Raw genomic sequence first — 19,956 nt, 5'->3', positions numbered from 1 at the left:
AATGCAGTCGAAATATCTACGCTATGACGTGTACATCAAATGTGTGATTATATGCGTTGGTAAATAAATTGCGCATTATTTTGAGCGGCTCTGCTCTACAGTGTATTAAATCAATATATAGATATATTTACCGGCACCACTTCGTTCATACTGCATTGGTTGCACCAAGGTCCATTCGTTATTCTCAGGGTGATAGCATTCTACAGTAGTAAGGCGGTCGGTACCATTGAAACCTCCAATAGCATACAATAAGCGATTTACAACAACCACTCCAACTCCTAAACGTTTTTCATGCATGGGTTGCACCAGTGTCCAGCGATCTTGATCCGGATCATAACTAGTCATATTAAATATATATATTTTCGTTTAATATTTTATTTTACCTGTCCGTATACACTACATACTACTCAACTGAACTGTGATATTCCGAACCTGCGGATCCACCAACAGCATACATCAATTCGTCCATTACGGCCACGCCTACTCGGTGTCGTGGTACTGTCATTGGAGCACATGGACGCCATTGTTCCGTCGAAGTATTATATCGGTCCACCCAATCAGAATCGTAGGAAGAACCAATTGAATTGTTTCGCCCGCCGACAGCATAGAAAGTGCCTTTCAAGAAAGCGGCACCAAGGCCAGATCGGGGAATTCGTAAGTTTGGCAACGTTGTCCAAGTTTTATCATCAACATTATATGCTTCTAGGATATCTAACGATTGTCGAAAAAATCCTCCTGCTACAAAAATCATTCGCGTCGTATTTGGTGTTCGCTCCTTCACAACTGGTCGTTTGTGTAAAGTCAAATCTTTAAATATCTTTGCTAAATATTCCCGACATGCGGGCACTTTTCGTAGCACATCGCAATTTCTCATTTGTTCCTTAAGGAAATTTGGTGTCAGAAACTGACATCTAACAGCATAAAGTATATGTTCCATTTTGGGATAACGATTTTCTTCATCGTATTTAACCCATTTAAGTACGGCATTATATACTTCCCTCTCTTCTTGAACATTTAGCTCATCGCGTCGAATTAGCGCTATCAATTGGTAAGCGGACAATTGCAAAAATTCTTCTTCTTGACAAACCTGTAAATAAAATTACAAACACTTTAGGATATCAGTATAAACATCATTAACTAGACATTGATTTTAATATTTTCACACCTCTTCTCCCACCTCTACTACGATCGGTTTCTAATTTTCATTTTCACTTCGTGTTGGCGGTGTTGTATACTTTACGAAAATCACGTCAACCATGCTCTACGAAGCTCAGATTTTGAGTGAATATCGGGAGTAATAAGGCATAACTACTGGGGAAAGTAGTTTCATAGGTTTCAATAGCAGTGACGCATTAAGGACTTTGGTAAGATGTCTAAATCCCGTCGAGACTAGATGCTTTAGCATCAAAATTTGTATGCCATCTGTGCAAATGGATTTCGAAAACTTCGCCTTTGTTGATGACACCTTGAACCTCATTGTTGAAAGTAAGTAACGTGCAGTCTTTTGACACTTTGCCCAGTCATCGGGTAACTTTTCTTTTGTTCTTATCAGTTGAAGGGTACAGAGCAAATTGCCGACTAAAATAACTCGCGCACTTTTTCGGGTTCGAGGAGGTATGGCCATTCAAATGAATTTCGCCCGACTTAAGATATCGCGTTCGTTTGTTAAAACTGCGACTGGAAAATTTAGGCGGGTATCCGCGATTCTTCCAGTTGGAACGAAGCAGCAGCGTAATTGACAACGATTATGTCCACATTCTAAACAACTTTGCCTAAGAGACTCCGGGTCTAAAACCGGTTTCAAGCCAGCGATTTTGAATGCGCAGTTTATCTTTCAGGGATTATAAATATTTTTTCCGTCATTTTTTTAGATGTGCGAATGAAATTTATTACATATGTAGAAACATGGTCAAAATAATAACTACTTTCCTTTACCCTGCAATCGTTGTTAAATTTTCAATGTCTGATAAAACCAACAAAAGCAAATTTGGGCCAGCTTTAATAAATTCGTTATAACAATATTTTTTATAGTGAAAAGAAAATGGTGAAACAAAAGTGTTGAGTGTTCATCGTATTTCAGAATGCCCTAAGTTCATTTATTTATATGATAAAAGAAATGAAATGTAACATTTTAACATGAATAAAAGTGAATTTAATAGTCATTGAAAGTCACCAACTTTTACCCAACCGCCCAACTCCATCGTTTTTTCTGTATTTTTTTCTTAGATCATTCTTTCGATTTAGTTAGAGGTATATAAAATGAATACCATTTTTCGAATCATTTTGTATTGCAAATAATCTCGAAATTATTTGAATAACAGTAATTGTAATACCGATTCTATTTAAGAACTATCACTAAGTTGCTACAATCGTCGTTCATTAACATCTTTTTTCACATATTTTTCGGACGCTAATTTTTTTTTAATAAAAATAAATTTTTATCGTTGGACAAATACTTGTGAAAGTCCTTACAATTCATTTCTTTGCAGTTATATTGAAGAAGTACAATATTCTTAACAGTCTCAACTGAGAGGCGGTTACGCTCGATACTCCACTGTGTATTGATTTAAGGAAAAAATACGCCCACAATTTACGTTGTGACCAGGGATAGACAACAAATACTGAACTATTAGCTTTGAAGAATTGACGTACCTGGTCATTAACAGATTGCGCATAAAACTCTTCCGATATTTCTCGGTCCTCTTTTTTCTATTTCAAGAACGCATTCAGATTTGCCAACTTATCGATCAATTTGTTCTCGTCAATATGAACAATTTTCGAGTATAAAAACTGAATCGTCTCAACATATGACGTAGTCGCATTTCCATGCGACGGTATACATGTATGTATGTATGATGGCGACTTAGTATGGTATGCGTTCCAAAACTTAACCGAGTTCAACTCGCGCAGGATTTTTATACCGGAAAAAACATACGCGAGTTGAACTCGGTCGAGTTGTGGAACGCAACCATGAATGATATGATTCATGTAAATGCATCCTACGCGTGGCGCGCAAATTCAAAACGCCCAAGTAGACTAAAAAAAATTGCCGATTCAGGAGGAAACCAGGGAATCAGTGACGAATGTCAAAATCAGGGAATAGATTTTTTTTCTTTTAGGCAAAATTGTTCAGAATGAACTGTGGAATATATGGTTTTTTAGCTCCATGTAAATCATTAAATCTTCCGAACTCAACATCACTTAACCGGATAGTTATATTGTAACATTCTTTGGTATTATCCCTGCGGACGATGACGTATAGACTGCCATTCCAAAACATTTAAAAAGTATTACTAGTAAAGATGTATTATTTCCTCTATGAAAATATTATAATTCCCTCGCACTATGCGGGTATCATGCGAAACATGGCACCGTAGAACAAATAATAGTATTACTAACGAAATAAGAAATTTAGCAATTTTTTTTTAATGAAATTAAAACAATGTATCTTTCGAATTGCATAAAATGTTGGAGTCTTATTTAAAGATCCTATTGTAGGAAGAAAAGAAGAACATTTGATATTCTCGTTAGAGTGTCTTTTTTTCAATCCCGTCACGAAATTTCCTTGGAAAGAGCCTAAAAAAATTTCCGGACAATTTTAGCCCTTAATCTTAACATTAAGAACTGGACCAAGGCATGTAAAATTTTTACATTGAAAATACACTACAACCGTGAATTTTTATCTTTAAATTCCTACAGGTCAGAGGTATTTTATGGCATCGCTTTGACTTTAAACGCATATTTCTCAGAATTGTTCACTCTACAAAAGTGCCCAGTGCAATAAAGTCGTAAATTGGATATTCTCCACCTGGTCCTTCCAACGGAGTGGAGGTCTTCCTCTTCCTCTGCTTCCCGGGTACTGCGTCGAATACTTTCAGAGCTGGAGTGTTTACGTCCATCCGGACAACATGACCTAGCCAGCGTAGCCGCTGTCTTTTAATTCGCTGAACTATGTCGATGTCGTCGTATATCTCGTACAGCTCATCGTTCCATCGAATGCGATATTCGCCGTGGCCAACGCGACCATAAATCTTTCGCAGAACTTTTCTCTCGAAAACTCGCAACGTCGACTCATCAGTTGTTGTCATCGTCCAAGCCTCCAAGATAGACGAAATTATCTACGACTTCAAAGTTATGACTGTCAACAGTGACGTGAGAGCCAAGTCGCGAGTCCGACGACTGTTTGTTTGTTGACAGGAGATATTTCACCTTGCCCTCTGTTGCGTGGTAGCCAGTCTGTTTTCTCTCCGCTGCGACACGGTACTCCTCGTCGTACCAGCTGTTCTTTTGCATTTTCCGAGCGCACGCAATCTAAAACACTGGAGACGTGTCTTCCGTCTATCACAACGTGATCGATCTGGTTGGTGGCTTTTCGATCCGGAGACCGCCAGGTAACTTGATATATTTTCTTGTGCTGGAATCTAGTACCACATATAACCATATTTCGGGCCCCGGCGAAGTCGATCAGCCTCAACCCATTTGGGGATGTTTCCTCGTGGAGGCTGAATTTACCGACTGTAGTGCCGAAGATACCTTCTTTGCCCACCCTGGTGTTAAAGTCGCCAAGCACGATTTCGATATCGTGGCGAGGGCAGCTCTCATAGGTACGCTCCAAGCGGAAGCTTTGGTCACATCGTCCTTTTCTTCCGTCGGGACATGGGCGCAAATCAGCGATAAGTTGAAGAACTTCGATTTGATGCGGATTGTGGCTAGACGTTCACTGATCGAGGTAAATGACAGTACTCGGCGACGAAGTCTCTCTCCCACCACGAATCCCAGTCCTTGCCCCGTCCATCGCATTTTCGGGACGGCGGTGATGCCAGCCTTCACTCTAACGAGGACATCAACCAGCTGGGCAGCGGTACCTTCTCAATTAAGGGACCGGACATTCCAGGTGCATGCCCTTCGTAAACCTTAATTCGTTTGCCATGGTCGTCATCAAAAGGGGGGTCTCTCAGCCGAGGCTTGTTGTTCTTTTGCATTGGTACTGGTACTGTTTTTTTACGTGGAGGGGATGTTTCGCCTTCTAACTTTAGCTCGCCTTCAAACGGATGTTCTTAGGCTACCCAGAGGATAATTGGTCTAAAACCGGAAGTCGTGAGCTGCTTAACCCATATGAAAAAGAATCGTTTCTGGCCACTCGCAAGTGAATGGCGATCAGAGAACTTTCTTCACTTGCCTGAACTTCATCACATGACTCCATCCTTCAAGAAGAAGTACCCTGGATACAAAAAAGGACTTGCTATAAACTTCTTAAAAATATGAAGTAGGCCGCGTCCTTGCCAAGTTTTCGTCCTTATTGTAAACTTTGTGTGAATAAATCAATCCGTTTCACGAATTTCGTGTGAATGTTCAAATTTCGATTATGCGTTTGTGAACTTCGGCAATATGTCACGTATGTTTTTTATTTGATTTAGTGGTATTGTAAAAAACTTTTCAAAGCCAATTATGTGTTAGCTTACAATCGTGTTTTTATTTTTAATTTTTATACAAATCTTTTATGATCTAATCACATCTTTTAAGTATTAGCTGAATAAATTATGCAGATCACAATTTTCGATGTTGCTCAACTAACAGAAAAAAGTTGTATTTGAAAGATACTGATTAAAAAAATTTGAATGGGTAGAAATTTGAAAATCGGTAATCGTCTTTTTGCTATTGGAAAAATCAAACTTCATCATTCGGCCTTAGCGTAAAAAACTGTCTTTTGTTATTAGACACTACTTCATATAAAAGAGTTGTAAAAATAAGTAAATTGTTAATAACGTATGCTTAGTAGCATTGTTTCATAGTCGTTAACGCGAAGCTCTTTTTCGAAAAAATTTAGTGATTTTGGAATCAATCGTGCTTTCATTTTTCTTAGGCCCACCGATACCAGTAAGATCTCTGATTGTTAATCGGAGATTCTCAAGCACCAATTTCTTTATTTTATTGACGTGTTGATCATCAATTGATGTTGGTGACCGTCCTAAACGTCGTTCGTCTTCAACACGTTTTCGATCCTTTTTGAATAACTTGTAATCAAAAACACTTGCTCAAGACAAACAATTAACACCGAAGACCTTTTGGAACATTCTGAACGCTTAAACAGCAGAAATTTGATTCCGCACAAAGTTTAAAGGAACTTTTTTGCCGAATGCAATTTTTGTACTTCAGAATGACACTAAACACTAATGATTATTTTATTGCGACATTTGACGACGTTTTGTTAACATGCCCATAATATCTAACAGACAATAAGAGTATGTGTCTACGAAAAATTTTTTAAGTTGGTATTGAAAATTTTGTGATCAAACGTACAATAACCAGGTAAAAAAATTAAAATTGAAAATATTTAAAGAAGAGCGCATTACAAAGTAAAAAAAAAAAAATTTGCAAATTTACCTGTGTAAAATGTCTCTCTATGAAATAGTTGGCTTTTTTCTGAAGATCTGAACACCCATGCTGTTCTGCGAAACTGGCTATACCAATAGCATTGGTTGGATCCAATTGTCTTTCTAAGAAAGCACAACATGCATTTATAACGTTGGGCACTTGAAACATTGTCGCCGCAGGTAGCAACTGACAGACTGTCACTTCTGTTACTCGTATATGTCCCGTATACATAAAATAAATTATCCTGCCCATGGCGGTGGGACAGACCTAGCATACAAGAAAAAATTTTAATTATAATTTCTTAGTAACATATGAAATCCTAAGCATACTCCTTGTAGTTGAACACGTGACATTTCTGATTCTTTTAAACCTCCTGTAAACATAGCTTTAAAATAAGGTGATGCTGCCGACAAAACCACTTTATGTGCTGGAAATAATTCTTGTTTTACCTCCAATACAACATCTGTAAGCATATTGTGAGATCTCATCATAAACATCATTTTTAAAACTTCTTTGGCGTAATTAGACATGCAGAAGGTCATATCATCATCACGATCATCCACATCTTCCGTTTCTGTTACAGGTGAACTATATGAATATGGCTTTCGGAATATAAAGTCAGGATTTGGACAATTACTCATAGAGTTGCTACAGTTGCTCATATTAAAATCTGAAATTTAAATCAATAAACTTAAGTCTTGTTCATAAAAAAATTTTTTCATACTATCATTTTAAAAGTAATTTAGGCTGTGATATTACTCATACATATATACATATGTATGTATAACTAAAATTATTGTGAGATTACCAATGCTGGATATACGAAAAATAGAGCAAAAATTGTTTTCGGTCATTATTCCTGTAATACATATATACTTATAATATGAGAAATTATTTCTCACTTTTTATTTTTACGTAGTTAGTGTTATGTAGCTACTGTTTGCACTATCTTTGAGAATGTGTTTCAGCTATGTAGTAATTATGTATAATTTCGTAACGGGCGAAAAAGGCTATAAATAGACCCAACGAATGTTCTTAAATAAATTATCATGCGCATCGATATTATTTAAATTTGTGTCTAAAGTTTCTATGATATTACAAAAAGTTCTTAATTTATATATACAATCTTTAGAATTAAAAAAGAGGATTGTGGGTAAAAATCGTAGAAGAAATTGTTCAACGAATTTGTGTATATTTATACTTTTCGTAAATATTGTTAAATTATACTTGTATATAGTAAATAAGCCATAAGGTGTCAGTATATCTCAATCGCTGGCGACATTTCATGGAAGTAACGGCGAGAAAAATGCATACATACGAGCTCGCGCATTCCTGTCTTGCTGCAGAGAAGCAAAAATGGCTTTTCATGGGCGCAAATACAAGGAGAAATTAGATTGGAGAAATTGAAAATTTCCGTCTGGAATTATCCTTAACGGTTTTGAAAAGATCTGTGAAGAAGCGAATATAGACTCCTGGGGGACTGCTTATAAAATCCGTATGTTCAAATTCCAAAATAAGCGGCAGCAACCCAAATGCGCTCCATTCATGAAGAAAGTTATCGAGGCATTATTTCCGACGCACGCCACGATTACTAGCGCTGCGCGACGAAACGAAGCTGCTGAATCACTCCCACTGGTTACAGAAGAACTAACCTAAAAAAAAATCAAAAACAACAAAGCGCCTTGTATCGATGGCATACCAAACAGAGCTCTAAAGTTAGCCACAATTTCAAAGCCCACTCTTTTCGCAAAAATGTACAACGCATGTATAAAAGAAGGGATGTTCCCCGATCCCTGGAAAGTCCAGCGCCTGGTTTTTATCCCAAAACAAAAAAAAAAAATACCAGATGAACCTTCTTCGTATCGACCTTTGTCTATACTCGGCACAATGGGCAAAGTGTATGAAAGCATAATAAGAAACCACTTGGGGATAGCAATCGGTCGGCGTCAAGTCGGCGGACTAGGTCTACTATAGATACACTGAAAGAAGTTGTCAACACTGCGAAAAGTGCAGTAAATGACAAAAGATGGAAGGATGGTACAAAAAAATATTGTGCGTTGATCACCCTGAATGTGAATAATGCATTCAACTTTGCTAAATGGACAAACATATTCGAAGGCTTATATGAAATACGCGCCCCTCAGTACCTCAATAATATCGTTATCAGTTATTTTGAAAATAGAAAGCTGATCTACGACACCGCCAAAGGCATCAAGGGCTACCGTATTTCTAATGGAGTACCACAAGGTTCTGTTTTAGGAACTCTCTTATGGAATCTAGTGTATGATGGAGGGCTAAGAATTCCACAACCAAAAAACATTAAGCTAATCGCATACTCGCAGTTGCTAAACAACTTGATGACCTCCAAAATAAATGTAATGAATGCATAAATGGTCTACGCCCATGGTTTTCCTCTATGAGTAAAATGCGAGGACGATTTCCAGTAGTAAATTGTAAAATTAAATGAACTTGTTCAATTTTACTGAAACTTTTCATTCATTTTGTTTATTTAACTTAATTTTTTATTGTCGCTCATTTGTGAAGAGGAACTCCATATGAAAAGCAATTGTGGATGACCAGGCACACAGAAAAAATATCGCGACGCTGAATTATTAAGAAATATTTCGCATATTTTTGTTTGAAAATTAAAGTGTTGTTATTTTATGCTTACAGAAAAAGCTTATACATGACTGTGAAGTAAATAAAATTGCTTTAGTAATGTTAGATAATGTTGATAGATAAGTGTGACGAAGAAGTTTCATTAACACCTAAAACAATAGAGAAAACTTAAAAAAACGTTGTTCAAAAATAGCTGATGGATTCTTCCGAAATTCTAATTAAGCTTTCGCAAGCATCACTCCCAACAGCAGTAAATTACATTATTAATGAATGGAAGACACTTGGGACAAATACGAAAATTGTGCCAGTCTTTATGGACTTTAAAAGAGTATTTTGAAAACTTAATGGTTGTGACAAAAAGAAATACACGGAAATTGTAAATAAAACGCAAAATATTTAATTATTTATCAATTTTTATTTTATCGCTTTTTTTCCTCTAAACACTTTTCATAGGCACTTTTTGGGATGCGCTCCAGCTCCTTCAACGAATTTTATTTTATCTTTTACAGATTCATTGAAAAGTCCCCAGCTTACCATAGTAAAACACATTTTTTGGCAAAATTAATTTTTTTATTCAAAATAATTCCCTCTAACGGTGATAGACTGATTATAGTGACTCTCCGACTTTTCGGTACCACTTTTGTACTACGATTTGTCCTTTGCTTAAAAATAAGCCTCACTTTCGGCGATAACCTCTAGATTCGACAAATATTTCTTCACAGCGAACATTCTTTTGAGATTAGAGAACAGAAAATAGTCGTTGGCGGCCAGATCTGGAGAATACGGTGTATTTTTGTCATTGTTTTCACTTGTCTTTTCAAATGCGGTCGTTTTCCGGCGAATTCTTCCTTCAAAAGGTCCAATAAAGGTATGTAATACACGCTGTTGTTGGCTTTTCCGTTTTCAAAACAGTCAACAAAAATCATTACATGTGCATCGCAAAATACAGACGCTTTGGGGGGAGTTCGTCATGTGCAGTCCACTAGGATGACTGTCTATTGGACTTCGACGCAAAAACTGGGGTTTATTTCGTTTGAACATATCCAAACACTGTTCTGAATCATTATACAAGGTACATTCCAAAGTAAACAGGACCTTTTGAATCTAGCGCCCCATGGTTTTAAGTGTCAGTATGTTTGTGTTATCGGTGCGAAAATAAGCTTCGAACAAAGAGCCAACATTAAATTTCGTTTTAAAATTGGTAAAACTCTTACCGAAACGTTTCAATTGATGAAACAAGTTTATGGCGATGATTGCCTATCCCGTAGCAGATGAGTGGTTTCAACGTTTTCAAAGTGGTCGTGAGGACATAAATGACGATCAACATGTGGGCCAATCAAAATCCGTGATCACCGGAAATTTCATCGAAACTGTGCGTGAATTTATCAAAAATCAGCCGAAATCATCATTGAAATTCATGGAAATGGAATTGAACATCTCCAAAACATCGATTTATCGCATTTTGACCGAACATTTGAGCTTACGAAAGGTGTGTTCACGGTTTGTTCCGCACAAATTGACAGACGACCAAAAATTGCTCAGAATCCAAGATTCGAAGGACATCATCAAAGAGGTCAAAACGAACAAAAACTTCATTTACAATATTGTGACTGGTGACGAAACTTGGTGTTTCCAATATGATCCCGAAACGAAACGACAGAGTGCTGAATGGAAGGCACCGGATGAGCCGAAACCTAAAAATTCGCGCATGGAGAAGTCAAAAGTGAAGACAATGCCGAATTGTTTTTATGATTTCAAGGGTATTGTCCACGCTTCAAAAAAATACCCTAGACGGTTCAACACCGGGGTGTGTCAATTTTTTTCGCGTGAAACTCCTCTTGCTTTAGCGGCTTTCGGCCGCGCTTCAGAAAAATAACCCTGGTCGGTCCAATACCGGGGTGTGACAAGTTTTTTTCCCGTTAAATTCCTTTTTGTCAATCTTTCTTTCTATCGTATTTTCGTTAATTTGTTCAAATATATTTGTATGGTAAACTGATTATTTGACAGTTTGTAGTTCTTTCGTTATAGTTAAGTAAATAGATTTGAACAATAAGTTAAGTTATGAATTAAAACTATTTTTGCACTATATAATGTAAAATGAATGTGAACAAAAGAATTAGTGAAGTACTAGTGGATAAAAAAGTGCAAAACATACATAAGTGTAAAATTAATTTTAAATCGCAAAAATACGTAATTTAAATAGTAGTAATTTCCAACTTTAAACGCAGCTATAACTATATATATTCTTGATCTGGAGAACCTCCTCTATCCGACCATACCCCTGAAAACGATTTGGATAATACAAATGTATGAGTGAAATATTTGTAAAATATATCTTGAAAGGTAAAATAGAAATATTTTCAGAAATAACAGAAAGTAAATACTATATAATATACGTACAAGAAAAGCTTATCGAAATGGTTTCAAATGATAGTCAAACAGCATTTATTAAATGTATAATGAGAGCGTAAGGTGTTTCGGAGCTTCATCGTTGTTACGATGCATTACAGTATCCTATATTGCACTGGAATGGCCGTGATGGATACCATATAAATATCCCAGTGATTAATCCAAGCTCATGTACATTCTATATATCGTGCTCACAAATATTTCGTTTAAATAAGAGATTTCGATTTTGAATTGAAAACGTCTAAAACTATTTTTTACAGGTCTTGATGCTAAAAAGAAGGTCAGCACCATGAATTATTATTCATACAGATTAATGATTCGCGAAGGAAGTTCAAATTACATTTTGAGATGTGGAAAACTGTTTCATCAATACATTGTGGACATGTATGCGAAAATTGAGACTGAACGTCTCAATTACATCCGGTTCAATCAAAGTAAATTGCGATCAGAAGAATACATACATTTGCGTGATGCAATAACAAATGATGGGAATTTGAATGATATTGGACGTCTGACGATATTACCAGCATCTTATATTGGAAGTCCTCGCCATATCCACGAATATGCTCAAGATGCGATGTCATACGTGAGAAAACGGCCGACCAGATTTATTAATTACATTCACATGTAATCCGAAGTGGAGCGATATTCAAAATAATTTGTTTGACGGTCAATCAACAACAGATCGTCACGATATAAATGCACATGTTTTTCGGCAAAAATTAAAAGCGCTGATGGATGTAATTGTGAAATTGCACGTATTTGGAGAAGTGCGGTGTTATATGTATTCAATCGAATGGCAATATATTGATATGCTTGGTTCGTAAAATCACACCAGATGAAATTGATAATATCGTATCAGCCGAGATGCCAGATCAAACAATTGATCAGGAATTATTTGAAGTCGTCACAAAACATATGATTCATGGCCCATGTGGCGTACTAAATATGAATTCACCATGCATGATTGATGGCAAATGCTCAAAGCGTTATCCCAGAGCATTGACTTCCGACACAATAACAGGCAATGATGGATACCCGTTGTATCGACGACACAACTTCTGTCAAAAATATTTCAGTCTCACATTAACGTTGAGTATTGTAATTCCGTCAAGTCAATCAAATATATTTGCAAGTATGTGAATAAAGGAAGTGATATGGCTGTCTTTGAAGTACCTGATGCTGACAATAGGAACGATGAAATTACTCGATATCAAATGGGCCGATACATTAGCAGCAATGAAGCAATTTGGCGAATATTTTCGAATCCATTGCACGAAAGACATCCTGTTGTTGTTCATCTAGCGGTGCATCTTGAAAATGGTCAACGTGTTTATTTTACTACTGAAAATATACAGCAGAGAGCAGCACAACCACCAGCGACTACTTTAACTGCTTTTTTCGACTTTGTGAAACCGATACATTTGCCAGAAGTTTGCTATATACTGATGTACCTCAGTATTACACATGGAATACATCATCAAAAGAATTCCAACGACGTAAACAGGGTACAGCAGTTAATGGTCACAAAGGTCAAAGGTCGTGTAAATATATTCAACAGATACTTTGGGCAGAATGTATACGATTCATCCCAACAACGCGGAATGTTTTTATTTGCGATTGCTATTGGTGAACGTTCAAGGACCGAGATCGTTCGAATATTTGAAAATAGTTGATGGTCATTTATGTGAGACGTATCGCGAGGCATGTCACCTACTGCATTTGTTGGAAAGCGGTTCACATTGGGAATCGACGCTTCAAGATGCATGTGTTTTATCTTTACCACAACAAATAAGAATACTTTTCTCGATTATAATATCAACATGCATGCCATCGAATCCACTGGAATTATGGAACAAATATCAAGATTACATGACGGAAGATATTTTGATTCGGATGCGTCGTACGTCAAATAATCCAGATTTGATAATTACCTTGGAAATGTACAATGAAGCATTAATAATCATTGAAGATATGTGTCTCAAAATTGCGCATAAAGCATTATCACAGTTATCTATGATTTCACCTGATCGTCCGATGCATGATTTGATGGATCAAGAATTGCAACAACAATTCAATTGTGACGCATTGATTGAATTTGTGCAATCAAATATTGACAAATTAAATGATCAACAAAACTATGTATATCAAACAATTTTGCAAGCTGTTTCTGACAACACTGGCGGATTATATTTCTTGGACGCACTTGGTGGAACCGGAAAAATATTCATTATTACATTGATTCTGGCAGCTATTCGATCACAGAAAAAAATTGCTTTGGCCCTTGCTTCTTCTGGAATTGCTGCCACTTTATTGGACGGAGGACGAACAGCACACTCTGCATTAAAATTGCCATTGAACATGCAAGTGAGTGAAATGCCGACATGCAATATTTCAAGAAATTCAGCAATGGGAAAAGTCTTGAAGTAAGCAGCGATTATTCTGTGGGATGAGTGTACAATGGCAAAAACAAAATCGCTCGAAGCATTGGATCGAACTATGAAAGATTTACGCGGAAATCAACAGCGGTTTGGTGGTGCCTTGATATTGTTATCAGGTGATTTTCGACAAACATTGCCAGTTCCTTCTCGATCAACTCCTGCCGATGAAATAAATGCATGTCTGAAATCTTCTGCTCTCTGGAGATTTGTGAAAAAATTGGCGTTGAATGTCAATATGTGTATCCTATTACAAGACGACTCATCTGCACATCAGTTTTCGGAACAATTGTTGGATATCGGAAATGGAATAATGCAAATCGACAATACAAATGGAATGATCACCTTGCCCGAAAATTTTTGTACAATTTTGCAAACAAAAGAAGAATTGGTCGAATGCGTTTTCCCAAATATCATTCAGAATCGCAGAAGCCATGATTGGTTAGCAGAACGTTCAATATTGGCACCGAAGAATATAAACGTCAATGCAATAAACTTCAAAATTCAAGAAAAATTGCCAGGTGAAGTCATAACTTATAAATCCATTGACAGCGTTATGGATGAAGATGAAGCTGTGAATTATCCAATTGAATTTCTGAATTCATTGGAACCAGCTGGTACACCGCCACATCTTTTGAATTTAAAGGTTTGTTCATTACTTTAATCATTAAAGAATATAAATCTGTTCCAATGATTCCAACAGACATGCCATTCAATTTCAAACGTCTGCAATTTCCGGTGCGTTTATCATTTGCCAAGACTATAAACAAAGCAAAAGGACAAACATTTCAAATATGCGGAGTAAATTTGGAAAAATCGTGTTTTTCACATGGGCAATTATATGTTGCATGTTCGAGAGTCAGTATTACACATCGTTTATTCATTCATGCACCGGACAGTAAAACTAAGAACGTTGTTTATCAAAATGTTTTAGATTAGAGCTCGAATTTTTGAGATTTACAATTTATTATATACGCTTATGTAAAAATAAGAGGAAACTGAAGAATAAATACTTTCAATGTTTGAAGAGTATTACTTTGTTGAATTTTTTATTGAATCGTTATGACAATTTTCTTATTATTCGTATTTATGTACGCTTCTCAATGTTAGCGTTATAACAATTTTATGGAGTGAATGGATAATATCGTACGAATGCATTCTCATGAACTGCATATCCTTTATCAACAATACATATCTTGGTCAATTCTCTTCCTTAATTCATAATCGTCTAAATTTATGAAAAAGATTTCGTTTATTTGTTTCATTATTTTCATAGTGAAAGATTCGTTCAATGCAATTTCTCCAAAATATTTGATAGCTTCTCGCGACCAGTATTTCCCATTACTTGGCTTGATATTTGCTAATCGGCAATTCAGAATTTGCTCTACATCCTGGTATTCCCTTTCTTCCGGTCTGAATTTTACGGTGAAGCACCATGGGCTATCAATCGACTGAACAACAACTGTTTTTTCCTGAAGATAATCAGAATGGAATGTTCTTCTCATATCGAATCTTTTCATCGTAATTTTTTGTATGGTATACTTTGGAAATAAATTTTTTTTTTTATTATATTGAATTATATTGTATTTGTTATTGACTTTTTTGTTTGGCTATTAACTTACTGTTTTATTACACTTTTATGAATGGAAAATCACATTATTTTCAAATACAGAGTAATTATTATCGCAAAATATAATTATAGACCATGAAATTTCAGGTTTTTTTGTTTGCTAAATAAGTTGACTTTTGCTCAAGTAACAATTAATGTGACATTACTCATTCATGTCAAATGCTTATTTTTTTGTTTCTCTTATGTTTTTGTTTACACTCAAACGTCAAATAAATAAAAATTTGGTTTTGTCGTTTGTGGATATTTCATAAAATCTGAAAATAGGCAATTGCTTTTGCAAATTTATCGCATATTTGAATATTCAATATGTTTAAAAAGAAGATGACAAAAATGTCTATAATGAAAAAAATTAAATGAAGTATAATAACAGATAAATATTTATATTAAAAAAAATTGAATAAATTATTAATATATTTACGAACTGCGCAGCAAAGCGCGCCGGGTAAGCTAGTACCGTATAAATTAAATACAAGGATTACCAGTAAATCAATTAATACAAAAGGCTATTAGATTTAAACGGGTTTTTCAGTAAGTGCTTTAAATTTTTTTTTAATAAAACAAAAGCGGTTTGGGATATCAATGAAATAATGTATTCCTGAGAAAGTACATTCGATGCCATTTCGTATGGAGCTCGATTTCTTTTGTATGGCCACCATGGGCACGCCTGCAGAAGTTCGGACCCTGAACACAGTTTTCGACGATTTTCAACCATAAATCGGCCGACACTGCTACAATTTCATGTTCGATATTCATACCCAGTTTATCAATCGTCGTTGGCATTGATCAAAGACTTGACGTAGCCCCACAGGAAATATTCTAACGGCGTCAAATCGCTCAACCGTGGCAGCCAATTCGTAAGATAACAAGTTTACCAAACTTGGTTTTTAATAAATCGGTTTTGACATTCGCTGTGTGGCTTGGGCGCCGTCTTGTTAGAACCACTTATTGTCCAAGTCCATTATATCCAATTCGAGCAAAAAATATTCGGTTATCATTGAGCGGTAGCGATTCCCATTCACAGTAACGTGCCAGTCTTGATCATACCATTAATTGGACGAACCGCTTTTAAAATTGATGCCAACTGACTCCAAATTTCGGTAGTAAATTTTAATAACTTCGACTCATTATTGGATCTATCTTTCCATGATGAAATGGTAAACCTTATCGAAGAGAAATGTGAAAAGAGCGGGAAAAAATGAAGCGTTTTTTGCTGTCCCTATCGGTCTATGTAAACCAATATATCAGCTTTAGAAAAAAAAAATGTAAGTGATGAAAATAGACAAAGAATATGAATAACATTTGTATGTAAAGTAAATAACAAAAGTTCTATTTAACAACTGTTTATAAAATTATATAATTATTACTTTAATTGAAATAAGCGAAGAAAACATTTTGAACAAGAAGTATGAAGATTTAAAAATTTGAAAATTAAACCAACATTCTGGTAAATAGATAAAGAAAATAAAATAAAATTGACTAAAAGAAATCAGGAAAATTCTTTTTAAACAACTGAGAAAGAGCTAAGTTGGGTGCAGCCCAACATCTTATACTCTTGCAATTTATTAGAATCAAAGCCAGGGAAATTCTTTAAGGTATAAAACCAGATAGAGTAAAGTCAGCCGGCTGTTCGAAAATCCTTATATTAGTTATATAAGGGTTAGGCCAACTTTTCCGTCAAATTTACATATTTTGTACACAAAGATACCTCCGTTAAGTTGGTCGCCTTGACATGGCGAAGGGGCTTAAGTAATAGTAAGGTGCGCATCGCAAATGGGAACAAACTCTACTCTTACGAACCAAGAGGGACACCTCACAACTCCCACAATGGTGAGATGGGTGAATAAACCCTCAGTTTCACGACCATCTCCTATTGAAGAAGTATGATGATACCCGCACCAACACCACCCTAAGCCAAGGTGTTGAGGTACCCGTACCGATGGCTGAAAGGTCAGCGGGCGGTAACGAATAGCTGATCGCTAACGGTCCCCTCCGATGCCTGGGCGAGGTCGGAGGTATTAAATGCCTTCTCTCCGCATACCGGCTCTGCGGACGTGATACCAACCCTTTCCGGCCTACTCGTGGGACCAAACAATTCCAATAAAGGAATCCGATGAAGGCGATCTAGTCGCCTCCAACCATGAGCTTCAACCAAAGTGCACTGGCAGCTAGAGGAGACAACCAGAGAAAGAAACGCAAAAAATCCCAGAATCAACTGAGGAAAAACCGGTGCCAGAGAGCAGTATTTATACTTGGGAAGATAGCCAAAGATTAGGTAGCCGGCACACCAGTTGATTATAGACAACAGCTCCTCCTCACCAAGCACAGTGCAGGAACGATGGGTGAAGATCGACGTCAGTATGGTGCTAAGCTATGTACTCGACAATCCAGCCCCATTCAGAGTTTGACTCCTCTGGAACCCTTAGGTGCTACAGGGTCATCAAGTGCGCGGACCAGGCCTCTCTGGATTTCCTAACGTGTAGCGTAGCTAAAATTAGCAACGCCTTTGTAGGCCTCCAACTAAGGCTAATACCCGCCAAGGATATCCCGAAGAGACCTCGTGTTCGCATTTGGCTGCCCCCTCTAGAGGAGCCAGGCGAAAAACTCCTCATGTGCATTAAGCGCCAAAATAAATCTATACCAGGTATAAATTAATGGCAGCTAATAAAAGAGGAGAAGCCAAATAAAGCATGCAGACCAATACTGGTGGGCATTTGCGAGGAGTCCATAGAGGCTCTTACGAAGACTGACAATAAAGTCAGCTTCGGCATTCAAAAGGCAAGGATGAAAATATTCCAAGGCGACAAAGCGGCTGACGAAGACGACATGGAAGAAGTTGACAACACCAGTCAGCTGCTAAGGAAGGTGGATATCAAGGAATCCCAAGATGAACAACAGCCTTAAATGTGTGCAGATAAACATCTGACAACCCTCATAAACGAGAGGGGCTCGACATCAGCCTTATACAGGAGCCCTGGATTAATGAAGACACCATTAAAGGGCTAAACAGTAGGAACTACAATATTATTTACATTATTATCAGTAAAAGTATAAATGCATTCCTTTGTCCAAATTACAGTGCAGCAAATATCACGGTGGAGCAAGTGAAAAACCATATCTTCTTAGTCTCAGCCTACATGGCTCATGACGAGAACATACAATATAATCGAGAACAACAAAAAGGATGATGTCCTAATAGAGTGTGATGCACCAGGTGTGAGTCACGCTTACAACATATTTTAAATAGCAATTTAATTACATAGTTTTTGTGTAATAATTTTCAAATGGGTTACCAAAATCTTTTTTGGTATTCCTCACTTATTTTATTTGTCACCCGGGGTTAAAATTCAAGCTCCTTTGCTTAGCTCTTTATTCTTACTAATTTATTAAAAATTTTGTTTCTTTCATCTATTCTATTCTATGTTTTGTTGAACTTGTAAATGTTAAATTATCATCTTCTTTGTAAAATACGCTTTTATATCTTTTTGGTATACTTATAAGTCTATTTTTGTCTATACCATGAAGGTGATTGGTGTCAACGAATTCTGTGACACATTTATCTAATTCTGTCATTATTGAAGATTTCCACCTCATTGTCTTAATAGCTCATTTTGTCACGCTTACAACATACAACGAATTCTGTGACACATTTATCTTATTCTGTCATTATTGAAGATTTCCACCTCATTGTCTTAATAGCTCATTTTGTCATATATTTCTTCATCTTTTGTTAGATAAAAAGTTGGTATTGTTTTATTTGTTTTTATAATTCTGTTTGGGTAGTCTATCATCGCATTTATCTTCGTTAAGATATTGTTACCAATAAGCCCGTTAAAGTTTTTGTTGAAATTACATTCAAGGAATTCACATATGAATTCTTTTTCCTTAAATTCTTTAAATATTGGGAATCTGCAAAGTTTCTTAACTTCCGTTTTTCTTCCCATTGCTGTAACTTGCACATCTACTTCGCTCTTCCATTTCGAGTTACAAATATTTTCGTTGATCAGACTGAACTCCGCTACAGTGTCCATTATGAAATATAACTTTCTTATGTGTGTATATATTATTATATAGGGTAATTGTTTTGTGAATCCCACTAAAAATTTGTATTTGCATTGCCAATATCCATAGGTTCTGGTTTATTTCGATTTGATATTGCGGACTGATTATAATTTCCTAATTGGTTATAATTTCGCGTTTGATTCCCGTCTCTTTGTTGTTAAAGTTTCTTTGTGAGTTAAAGTTTCCCTGTTAGTTATAATTTGTGTTTGTTGTTTGGTTTGATCTGTTGCCACTGTTATATCTATTACCTACATTCCTTGGGACATAGCCACCGTTATACTTGTTTTGTGGCATATAAATGTCATTATTGTTATTCTCGTTTCTTCAGACATAGGCACCATTATATCTGTAGTGTAGCATATAATTATTACATCTATTATAACTACTGTTACAAGTGGAAATATTATCTATATAATATCTGGAAAA

General features: G+C 36.2%; 2 protein-coding genes across 7 annotated transcripts in view; one reads left to right on the top strand and one right to left on the bottom strand.

The window, feature by feature from the left end:
• Window positions 1-19,956, bottom strand: part of LOC126763886 (kelch-like ECH-associated protein 1B) — a 108,732-nt gene that overhangs the window by 15,654 nt on the left and 73,122 nt on the right. For 3 of the 6 annotated variants that reach the window (XM_050481646.1, XM_050481644.1, XM_050481647.1), the window contains exons 2-5: window positions 6,705-7,045; window positions 6,385-6,642; window positions 405-1,087; window positions 132-337 (exon numbers count right to left, since the gene is read on the bottom strand). In XM_050481646.1, the coding sequence (XP_050337603.1) occupies window positions 132-337; window positions 405-1,087; window positions 6,385-6,642; window positions 6,705-7,037 (1,480 nt within the window). In that variant the 5' untranslated portion in view covers window positions 7,038-7,045. Of the gene's footprint in view, window positions 1-131; window positions 338-404; window positions 1,088-6,384; window positions 6,643-6,704; window positions 7,046-19,956 lie in introns of those variants that run through there. The other 3 variants (XM_050481649.1, XM_050481650.1, XM_050481648.1) reach the window with 3 other exon arrangements.
• Window positions 13,864-14,873, top strand: LOC126763938 (ATP-dependent DNA helicase pif1-like). The gene is made up of 2 exons (XM_050481713.1): window positions 13,864-14,487; window positions 14,545-14,873. The coding sequence occupies exons 1-2, from the start codon at window positions 13,864-13,866 to the stop codon at window positions 14,605-14,607; spliced, it is 687 nt and encodes a 228-aa protein (XP_050337670.1). The 3' UTR covers window positions 14,608-14,873.

Source organism: Bactrocera neohumeralis, unplaced genomic scaffold, assembly GCF_024586455.1.
Source record: "Bactrocera neohumeralis isolate Rockhampton unplaced genomic scaffold, APGP_CSIRO_Bneo_wtdbg2-racon-allhic-juicebox.fasta_v2 cluster09, whole genome shotgun sequence".
NCBI classification, from domain to species: Eukaryota; Metazoa; Arthropoda; class Insecta; order Diptera; family Tephritidae; genus Bactrocera; species Bactrocera neohumeralis.
The sequence above is the reverse complement of the archived record's forward strand: the minus strand, read 5'-3'. Positions and strand labels throughout refer to the sequence as shown.

Coding starts and splice junctions, on each gene's coding strand:
- LOC126763938 (XM_050481713.1), top strand. CDS start 13,864: ATGGCAAAAACAAAATCGCTCGAAGCATTGGATCGAACTATGAAAGAT. Junction 14,488..14,544: donor CACATCTTTTGAATTTAAAG/GTTTGTTCATTA, acceptor TGATTCCAACAG/ACATGCCATTCAATTTCAAA.